Source organism: Capricornis sumatraensis, chromosome 8, assembly GCF_032405125.1.
Source record: "Capricornis sumatraensis isolate serow.1 chromosome 8, serow.2, whole genome shotgun sequence".
Taxonomy (NCBI): Eukaryota; Metazoa; Chordata; class Mammalia; order Artiodactyla; family Bovidae; genus Capricornis; species Capricornis sumatraensis.
The window spans coordinates 104,738,254-104,749,224 of NC_091076.1; the positions used below are offsets into that span (position 1 = coordinate 104,738,254).

General features: G+C 60.9%; 1 protein-coding gene across 1 annotated transcript; it reads left to right on the top strand.

Moving 5' to 3' along the window:
- The first annotated feature begins 1,090 nt into the window (after positions 1-1,090).
- On the top strand, positions 1,091-10,690 carry CYGB (cytoglobin). Its single transcript, XM_068977882.1, has 4 exons — positions 1,091-1,233; positions 6,369-6,600; positions 6,881-7,044; positions 9,435-10,690. Exons 1-4 carry the CDS (start codon positions 1,091-1,093, stop codon positions 9,466-9,468), a joined length of 573 nt encoding a protein of 190 aa, XP_068833983.1. The 3' UTR covers positions 9,469-10,690.
- The last annotated feature ends 281 nt before the right edge of the window (positions 10,691-10,971 follow it).

Here is a 10,971-nt window from a genome sequence, read left to right on the forward strand (position 1 = left end):
CCTCCCTAACCCAGGCCCTGGCAGCTGAGATGGCTCCAGCATCCTGGCCCTCCCCAGGACTTCTTGACATCCTGCCATCCCCACCACAGGGCCCCTTTGCCCAGTCGGGTGCCTCTTCTTTAAACTTTGTTCCTCCAGGGCCAGCATTAGGGGAGTGCCAGTTTTGGGCCTGCCTGTGTCATTGGTAAGTCACTCAGGGCCTCCAGGGCCTTCTTTCTGAGGCCACGTGCGTGCACCGAGGGGGAGGGGTGCTGGCGGGAAGGAAAGAGGGGTCAGGCCTCTTGGCCGCTCAAGTTCGACAGTCGCCCTCTTGTCCCCGCACCGGAGTTTTCCTGTAAGGTGTTGGAGCAGGGAGATGACCCCAGTCCCAAACCCTTCGGAGTCTGGGGTCCGGAGCGCTGGGGGTGGCACCAGAACCCCCCCTTGGCTCCGGGAAGGCGGGAGTTGAGCCGGAGCTCAGCTCCCACGGCAGCGCTGCCGGAGGGGCTCGCGTCCGCCCCCTCGGGCTCGCGGCCACGCCGCAAATGCCCGGGAGTGTTTGACTCAGAGTCAGTTCCCCTTGGCGGGAAGGGTGCACACACGCCCCCAGACCCTCGCCAGCGCGGCGCACTCCTGTGCGGCCCGCGCGGCCCCGCACCCGGTGACTGCCAGTCCCCTCCTTCCGGGACCCCCAGTACCTCCGCCACACCTACGCCCAAGCCCCGCCCGGCCATCAGACTCCGGTCTGGAGGGCGGGCAAGCGCCGGCCGCGTCGCCCCCACCCCGCCCAGCCTTCACCTTGCCGGAATTGGCTCACGGACACGGGTTTGAGGGTTTGGAGCGGATTTATTTTTTTTCACATTTTTTCCAGCAGACCACATCCCCGCCCCCCGCTCGCGGTCCCCCGCCCCCTGCACATATACCCTACACACACGCACACACACACACACACACACACACACCCGGCTCGCACAGACAGACACGCTCCCTCCCTCCGGCGCGCTCTACCACTCGCCCGCCCGCCGCGCACGCAGCCGGCCCCGGCTCCCCGCGCCCCGCGCCCCGCGCCCCGCCGCCGCCGAGCGAAGCCGGGCTGGGCTTGGAGCTGCTCATGGAGAAAGTGCCCGGAGAGATGGAGATTGAGCGCAGGGAGCGGAGCGAGGAGCTGTCCGAGGCGGAGAGGAAGGCGGTGCAGGCGACGTGGGCCCGGCTCTATGCCAACTGCGAGGACGTGGGGGTGGCCATCCTGGTGAGGTAGGTGTCGCCCCGGCCCGGCCGGGCCCGGAGGAGGGACGGCGGCAGCGGCTCCGGGCAGAGGCGGGCTCGGCCCGGGTCCGAGCTCGGGCGCCACCTTCCCAGCTGCGACTGGGGCCCGGGGCGGTCGGGGGATTGCGGGTAGCCTGGGGCGGTTTGGGGTGGGCGAAGCCCTGGCCGAGCCCTTCCTAGCTCTGGGCGAGGGGCTCACCAGGAACTAGGAACCAGACACAGAAGGAAGGCATCTCCATCCCCCTCCTCTCCCGGGCCTCAGAACTCCTGGTTCAGCCAGCCTTGCCTACCTCGCCGCGACCTCAGCCACCCGCAGCTGTTTTGGACACACGTTTTACGGCCTTTCCAATAGGGGTCATGGGGGCTCCCCATTCTAGAGACAAGAAAACTGAGGATCAGCCAAGGAGGACAAAGAGAAGCAAACCCCTTTCTCCAGCTCAGCCCCTTCCCCTATGCAGAGACCTGAAAGGGCTTCGGAAAGGGCAAAAGAATAGAGGTCAGAAGAAGTGGACCCCAGAGGTCCCGCTTTCCTAGCTGGTCCCTTCCTGCCCCTGGGGCCGGGCCAGCAGGGAGCTCCCAGGCGAGGTGCAGGTGAGTGGAGAAGTGAACAGTCCCTGCGGATACAGGCCCTGCTGAGTTTGATGGAGGGAAAGGGAGAAGCTTCAGGAGACAGGGCCCCATCCTGAACCCCAGGTCTGGGGAGGAAAGGTCATGGGTCTTGGGCTCAGGGGTCATTCAGGAACCTCATGCCCCCAAGGGATGCACACACAGAGTGACACTGTTATTCACACTCCTGCACACCCATCAGCGCACATGCATGCCATTGCCACAGAGTGCATAAGCTAGTACCTGACTCCAGCTCCAGATCACTGCTCTCTTCCCACACATGCTGGTCCCTGGGGGGTGCAGGCATGGAGGCCCCAGACCCACACGCACCCCCCAACTGTCTGTCCTTGGCAGAGGGAAGCTATCAAATCTAGGACAGATCGGGGCAGTCTTTTAGTTTAAAGATGGGGGGAAACCTCCCATTGGAAAGGACAGTTGAAGTGCATGCCTGTCTCCCAGGCTTGGCCCCATCTCTGGCTCCTCTTTTTCTCCCACACTCTCTCCCTTCTGCCTCCCCCAAGCCTGGGACCTACCCAGCTCCATAATGATGTGCCCTGATTCCAACTTAGTAACAGATTTTGGAGGAAAAAAAGAGCAAGCAGCACTCTTGAGGAGTTCCAGGAGGGCGCCCAAGGAAGAGACAGCTATTCGGGCAGCTCCCAGGCTCAGAAACAGCCGGGGTGGTGGGGAAGTAAGAGGGGATTTCAGGTTCCCAAGCCATCAGACATGGGAGGTGCATCTCTGCACTATCAAGCACCCACACGGTGGGTCGCAGGGTCACAGATGCATCAGACTGCATCCAGGCAGGGAGGGGGGGCGGCTTTTAGCACTGAGGCCTCAGGATGCACGCGGATACCCACACAGGTCACCAGGAGGAAATGAGGCGAGGTTAACAGGACCATGGCTATTTTTTGTCCCCACACCCTGCCATTTGCCAATAAGGACATGTAGAGGAGGGCACGGCCACCCTCTCCGGTATTCTTGCCTGGAGAATCCCATGGACAGGAGCCTGGCGGGCTGCAGCCCATGGGATCGCAAAGAGTCAGACACGAATGAGCGACTAAGCCCAGCACAGAAGATGTGTGCACAGTTCCGCTCCTGGATCCCACCCAACTTCCCCAGGAAAGGGGAGTGAGGAATTGCCGAGGAAGCAACTGAACCCCCGAGGTGTTTCTGGAGGGTCTGAGCTCTTGGCAAGGTTTTCTTTCTCTCTGTGTGCCCCTCTAGTTCCCTCGGGGGAGCTAGTTTCTCAGAGGGGACTGGGTTGGGCTGGGGAGGTGTTTGCCAAGTGCCCAGGCCCACAAGTAACCCAAGAAGACCAAGATAGCAGTTAGATCTGGCTTGCTGATAACCCCCGGCTACACTTCACCTGGCCCCACCTCGGTTGCCAGAGCCCACCCCAGCCTGGGAGAGAAGCTGGAGGAGCAGACGCTCCCTCAGCCCCCGTCCCACCAACCTCCCTTTTCTTTCACTCCTGCACCTGCTGTCTGCCCCAGGGTGGGCGGTGTTAGGGGGCAAGACTTATAAGCTTCCCAGGGCAGGCCCCTCCTCAGATCCTGCACCCCCCTCCGTTTTGTCCTGACTACCTCCTGACGGGCCATCCACAGCTCAGGTGGAGCCCGAGACAGTAGCCCTGGGGCCAGTCTCACCCCCTGAGGAGGCAGCAACCACAAGGAAGGGAGCAGAGGGGCCGCCCAGACCCCACACCTCCTCTCCCTGCTGGAAGAGACCAAGAGGGAGCACCCATGCTCCAGGGGGCTCCCCTCCCAGTTGTAACTGCCGCCTTCCCCCTCACACAGACAGGCCTATTTCAGGCTCTCTTGGAAGCCCAGATGCCTCTGAAAGCTGAGAAACTCCCCAAGGCTGGCCGCCGAGGCTTCTCCCAGCAGCAGCTCAGGCCAGGACTGAGAGGGTCAGGAGTAAACACAGGGGGCCCGCGAGAGACCCCAGGATGAAGGAGCAGAGCTCAGGCCCTTAGACTCTCATGGCTCAGAAGAGGGACCGGGCAGGACCGTCCTTCCTTGGGGCTGTAACGTGGCGCTGGGTGTTGTTGGGCAGCGGACCCACTGGGTCCCAGGCCACCATCCCCAGCAGAGCAGCCTCTGAGATAGACTGGGGACGTCATCAATGTGGGAGCTGCTCCTGCTCCTTCCTGGTCCTGCTACCCACTCCGCTGGGCAACCTTGGGCAGCAATTCCTCATTGAGGATATGGAGATAAAAACAGTGCCAACCTCAGAATGGTATCCCAAGGATTAATGAGATCGTATAGTAAATGCTCAATAAATAGTCCCTGTTACCTCCTCGTCATAATACTCACCTGGTTGTGGCATTAAAGGAAACCCCAACAAGTGGACATCCTCTGCGTGTTGTTAGAAATTAGTGTTCTTATTGCCGTGTAAGAACTCCAAAGTCAGAGATTCCCCATTTAAAGCCAGATTGCGTTTTTCATAGCTGTCCTTCACTATGATGCTTTTTCCCAATGTATTTTCAGACCCATCACCTCATTTGTCCTCACCAGTGTATCTGTGAAGTAGCGAGCAGGGGTGCGGGGACTCCTCTCACACTTTTGCAGACAGAAGGTTGTGAAGCAATTTGCCCAAGGTCACGCTTGGCCTCTGAGAGGGGTCCTCCCAGCTCTCCATGTGGACTGTGTCCCGGTCACTCCTCCGCCAGCCTCCGTCTCATCGCCTGCAAGGGTGGCGGGGGCCAGCTGTTCCCCTGCGTCTATCCCAGCTCTCAGATCTGAGACCTGCCCCAAGGGTCATTTTAGCAAATTACCAGTTCTCTCTGATCACAAAGGGGGACACTCCGAAGGTGTGAAAACAACCTGAAAAAAAACAGGTCCAAGACAGTCCGTCCTTTTTCTGAGGCTTCAGTTAAGTTACATAAGTTCTGATCGAGTCTGGCCACGTACCTCCCTGTCCCTACTGGGAGGGAGATGGAACGCGAATGTCATCACCACCATCCTGCAAACCACAGGGCCCTGGGCCAGGGTGAAGGGTCAGAGGGTGCGTGAGACCCGGGCTCTGCTCTGGGGCTATGGGACCCAGACGGGTAGAAAGGGAAAAAGCCGTGAAAGGTGGCAGGGAACCCACTGATGGCCTTGGAAGGAAAACAGTCACCCTGGGCCGGGCTGTGTGCTCCGAGAGAGGCCCAGCTGACACAGGGAAAGGAGGGAGGTGGTCCGTTGTGTGGAAGGGCAGGCCAGCTCACCCGAGGAATCTTTTACCAATGCTAAGTGAAGCTGTTGGGCTGGAGCATAGGGGCAGAATATGGACCCCATGTTGGAGAAGCAAGTGTGGGACAGTTTCTAAGAAGCCTGGAATCTTAAGGAGTTTTGACTGTGTCTCATAGGACAATAGTGAGCAATGGAATGTTTCTGAGCTGGAGAGCGACCCAGTGAATGTGATGTACTGTGTGCTGAATCGTGTCTGACTCTTTGCACCCCCTGGACTGTAGCCCTCCAGGCTCCTCTGTCCGTGGGGATTCTCCAGGCAAGAATACTGGAGTGGGGTGCCATGCCCTCCTCCAGGGGATCTTCCCCACCCAGGGATCGAACCCAGGACTCTCGCATAGTGAATGTGACATTTGGGGGTAATTAGACAATTGCAGATAAACCCGAGAGGGAAGGGGAAGATCACCCTGGGGTCTGCCCCAAGGTGTGCACGGGCCGGCTGGAGAGGTCAGATGTACGGACAGACGGGAAGGACTTACAGAACCACACCAGGCAGGTGACATCAAGCGATATACTTAATTAAATCAACCGATGACTGTTTACTGCAGGCTGAGGAGGGACAGGGTAGTGAAGAAAGGGGCGGCATTGGGAGGACTGAGTCTCATTTCTTCCCTTCCCTTCCGTGACAGGAGTTAAGTCATAGTTGGGGCCTTCCTTTGTTTAGGAAGAGAGCTCTGACCTTATCATAACAAAGGCCTTCACTGAGCACCCTGCATCCACACTGTGCCGGGGAGCTCTCTCATCGCCTCCTCCCAACATTCCACAAGGACTCTCAAGAAAGGAACAGTGACGCCCATTTCATGGATGAGGAAACTGAGGCTCAGAAAAGTAAACTGTCCCCCAGATCAACGCCAGCCCGTGATTCCCAGAAGGCAGGCTCTTACCCTCTCACCTGCGACTGGAGCAAGCCTTGAAAAGCGTGTGGCGTTTGGGAAGAAGGCAAGAGGCAAGGGAGCAAGAAAGGCAGAGACCTGGCAGAGGACTTGCAGATCTGACTGCTGGAAGAGGCTGGGACCCAGGGAGGGGCTTCATGTCAACCAGCTCGGCCCGAGGAAGGGCCGGTGTTTGAGGGACGGCTGCAGGTGGTGGCGTGGGATTGGGTCCTGCCTCCTCCCATCACCCTCGCCCACCTGTGGGAGCTTTGGGAACCAGACACCCTCAGGACCCAGCCCCATCCTGCTGCCCCTCCTGGGCCCTCCCTGCACCCCCTCATCATACAGGCACTTCAGGGTGGGGCCCGAGGCCACCCCCTGCTCAGCGCCCACCTGCCGCCTCCTGCAGGTTCTTTGTGAACTTCCCGTCGGCCAAGCAGTACTTCAGCCAGTTCAAGCACATGGAGGAGCCCCTGGAAATGGAGCGGAGCCCGCAGCTGCGGAAGCATGCCTGCCGGGTCATGGGGGCCCTCAACACGGTGGTAGAGAACCTGCACGACCCCGAGAAGGTGTCCTCTGTGCTCGCCCTGGTGGGGAAAGCCCACGCCCTCAAGCACAAGGTGGAGCCCGTGTACTTCAAGGTGGGTCCCTGGATGGGTGCTGCCACCCAACGCCAAGCCCCATTCGGCTCCCGAGCCCCTTGGTCGGCGACGGCCGGGGGTGCCACCCAGCCTCGTTCCCCAGCGTGGCTGTCCCCTGGAAGGGCAGCAGGGTGGGGCTGGGTCCTGAGGGTGTCTGGTTCCCAAAGCTGCCAGATGCTGTGTCCTGAATGATGCCCTCAGCCAACCACAGGATTCTGCGGGCTCCAGGGGGTGGGGGGGCCCTGGGGTTCACTCCCCTCTGCCTTCTCTTCATTCTCAGATCCTCTCTGGAGTCATCCTGGAGGTGATCGCTGAGGAATTTGCCAATGACTTCCCCCCTGAGACGCAGAGAGCCTGGGCCAAGCTTCGTGGTCTCATCTACAGCCACGTGACCGCTGCCTACAAGGAAGTGGGCTGGGTACAGCAGGTCCCCAACGCCACCACGTAAGGAGGCAGCCTCCCTGCCGTGTCCTCCCCTGTCCCCCAGCCTCCCACCTTTCCTGGCACCCAGGGGCTGACCACCCTCCAGGGCAGGGACACTCCCAGGGAGGGTGGCTCTGGGGTGGACACAGAGAAGAACAGGCATGATAGGAAAAGGCCCACTCATGCCAAGGGCCCCAGACAGATTCTCCCTGGGCAGAGCCTCTCCTCCCCTAGAACTGGGGGGGGGGGGTGCACGCAGAGCACCCCAAGACCGAGGCTGCCCCGGGCAGAGAGGCTCAGAAGGTTCCTGGCAGGAGGCTGCCTCATCAGGCCCAGAGGCGGCCCAGGCCAGCTCTGGCCACTTCCTCCCTGGGTACCCATCACATGGGGCTGTTTTTCATCTCGTGCTGAGCAGCGCTCCCTCCCGCCTTGGCCTCCAAGCAGGCCGGAGCCAGGAGAATCACGGGGATGCACGCACGTGCCGAGCCCACTCGGGGCCAATGTGGGTGTCCCTCCCACGCACACCAGTGGGGTGGGTGTGGGGGAGCGTTGCTTCTGGGCTGACTCCGGAGTCCACGTTCCCAGTTCTGGGCTGAGGGCCCTGGGGACAGGCTCCGAGAGGGTGGCCAGTGGCCTCCGGGTGACTCCAGCTGACTTGGAGCACGCGGGGAGGGCCGGCCCCTAGACGTGGCGGCTGGGAACACTCCAGCCTCCCTGGGCCCCCGTGGGGCTGGGGCTCTGGGAGCTCAATGGAGGGGCGGAGGCCAGGCCAGGCTGGAGGCGGGAGGTGGGGAGAGGCGCGGGGGCGGGAAGGGAATGGGAAGCAGGGGTCAGCCAGAGGCTCGGGACACGCGTTGGAGAGAAACAGTCCCAGCAGTTTCCCAGGGAAGAGGCGGCGTTCCCCCCGCCCCCCCGGGGCTCCAAGCTGGGAGCTGGCCCACGGGGCCGACCGGACCTCTGCTCGCAGGCGTCCCCACGCAGCTCAGGTCCTCCGAGGGCAGCCTGGCGAGGCCCTGCCTCCCGGCCTTCCTGCCACTGACCACCCTGGCCCGCACCCTCTCCCGCTGCCTTCCCTGCCTCAGCACCACTCGAGGGAGCAGAGCCCTCGGGGACTGCTGGCAACAGCCAGGGGGCCGCTCCAGATGTTTGCAGCTGGGCCCCGGCTGGCCCCAGACACCAGAGAGGATGGACAGGAAGCCGGCAGGCAGCTTTTTACCTGCTCAGGAGGTGCTGGCAGGGCCTGCAGAGCTTCCGGAAGCGGCCAGAGGGGCCGGGAGAGGGTCAGAGGGGGGAGGGGGTTTGCCCTCCCCCGCCTCTCCCCAGGCAGGCTCTGCCGCCAAAGATGAGCTTGTTTACAGCCAGGAGAGGAGACTTCCTGCTTCTAGAGAAAAGGGCTTTTTTATAGGGGCCTGGAGAGCCGGGTAGAGAGAGCTGGCCGGTGCGAATGAATCAGAACCACATGGACAGCATTTCCCGACACGAAGCCCCGTCGCCTCCCCTCTCTTGCCTCAGCCAGACCCCTGGGACCGAAATCTTGCCAAACCCTAAACATTAGGAAACCGCCGAAGTCTCTCGCCTCCCCCGTTTCTGCTCCTGTGGGCTCAATGGAGATGGGCTGGCGTGGGCACTGCCCGGGGCCCTGCGCCCTCCTGGGCCTCAGCACCCCATGTTTCTGAGGGAATCCCCTCATCCCTTTCCGCACTCTTGTCTCCTCAGGGCACAGATGTAACCCCCAAGAGAGTGTGTCTCCCTGGGCTCAGGGCCTGCAGACCCAACTACTGCTGAGTCCAAACGGGCTCAGAGGGCGGGACGGAGTTCCAGGGCAGAGTTCTAGAAGGCTTCCATCTAGCCTCGCTTATCAGAGACGCAATATTGGGCCAGACGCCACTGTTTATTGAATTGTCTCTGCTTAAGGGTGTGTGTGGGTGTGTGAGTGTGTGTGTGTGTGTTTGATGGGGGGTAGTCAGGAGGTGGCACTGGGGGTGGGGGGTGGTGAGTGGAAAGGGGACACCCATGGGTGGCCCGAGGGGGTACCACAGGCCAACCTGGGAGTGTCCGCATCTCACAACTGAGGACAAGCGCTCATGTTTGTATGGTTCTTTGCAGTTTGTGAAACACTTTCAGGCAGTTCCATCACTCAGTTCTCATGAAGGTGGGCGTTGCAGGCAGGACTCAAGATTCAGAGGAAAAGATCTGGGACTCAGGGGGCTGACAGAGGTCGTACTGCAGGTTCCTGGCAGAAGAGGGCCTTAGAAGCTGGGTACAGTGGGCTCCTTTCAGGGGCCCCACGTGGGTCTCCGGGAGGATAGTGTTTGTCTCACCAGTCCCTGACCCCTGGCCCCTCCTCGAAGGTCCCCTGGCCCCACGCTGAGGCCTTAGTAACCTGTCACCTCCTTCTGTCTCATCCACAGCCCACCGGCCACACTGCCCTCTTCGGGGCCATAGGACCCCCTACTTCTCCCCCGTCCCTGGCAGCACCTTGAGCAGAAGGCCGAGTTCTGAAGACCCTCCTTGACCCTCCATCTCTGGGTGCCAAGGAAGCTGGAAGAATCCTTGACTCATCTTCCTGAAAAGAGGCTGCCTCCGCCTGGGCCACAGTCCCCCCTGGAGCCACCAGGAGGTGACACCGGCTACCCGGATGCCGACTCCAAGGGCGCCAAAGCGGGTGGCCTGTGGGGATGGGGGACCCTCCCTCCTTGAAGAGCCAGGCACACCCTTCTTAGCTTTTCTACTCACTGTTAGAAACCAGCGGGGATCAGGGACAGGTCTGTGAGTCACTCGAGGAACGAAGAGTCCTGTTTCTATCTGCCTGGCCACACGCTGGTCTCGTCTCCGCATCACTTATCTAGAGTACCATGCACACGTCTATTGCATATACAGATATATTCTATATACAATCTATATAAATATATATATATATACATACATATCTTATAATGTGTACAGTGGGGCCCAGAGGCACGTATGAGGCTTCGGTTCTGCCCACTGAGGGGTCCTGGCAGCTTCCGGGCAGAGATCAGAGTGTTCTGGAAGAGACGATGGGGGTCCCACAGAGGCACAGAGAAGGCCACGTGGCAGGGCGGGGGCGACGCAGCTCGTCAGCAAAGTCCAGACCCTTCTCTCTGACCAGCTCCCCACATCCCGGCTCTCCACTCGAGGCAGAAAGGTTTTGGCGCGCCCTACCTCTGCCCCGTACAAAAGGAGGTGGCTTCCTGACTTGCCCCCAGATGGGCTGGGGCAGGCAGAGGGGGCCAGAAGTTCTGGACGGGGTGACTGCAGCCCGCAGGGGAGGGGCCGTGGTCAAGAAACCTGGAATGCCGGGTTCCATCTGCCTTTGCTGTAAGACAGCGGGAGGGAATCCAGGCTGCTTGTCTGCCAGGCAGGGCGGTGGTGATGGGACCAGATGCCTCTGTCTCGTCCTGGCGCTCTGAGGGCCACGGGCCTTCCCTCCCCTGCCTCGCCTGGCTGCTGGCTGGCGGTCGGTCCTGTCCATCCATCCAGGTTGGCATTGCTGGGGATTCCCCCCACCCATGTGTGCCCCTGGGTTGTGCGTGTCGTCCTCAAGGATGCTTCGCTGCTGTGGTTTCCCTGCCCGCCTCCTCCTGTCCCGTCTTCGTGCAGCCGTCCGTGTAACTGCCTGTCCTCCTTTTGTAGTTTCTGGCATTTGTAACCAGACCCAGCCGTGTCATTAAACAGACTCGTTCTTCCCGTGTCTGCGCACGCTCATTTGGTCTTTTCCTGCCATCTGCCCCTCGCCTCTGTCTCCCCATCCTGCGTTCAAGACCGGGGCATTTTTCTTGGAAGGTGACCTCCCCACCAAGGATCCCCCTCACCTGCATCTCAGCCTTGGCTGGTCGCGGGCCCCTCTGACTGGGGCTCACGATGGTGGTGTGGGTCCCCCTGGTGGTTCAGTCGGGGTCACAGAGCTGCAGACTGGAAGCTGGGCTC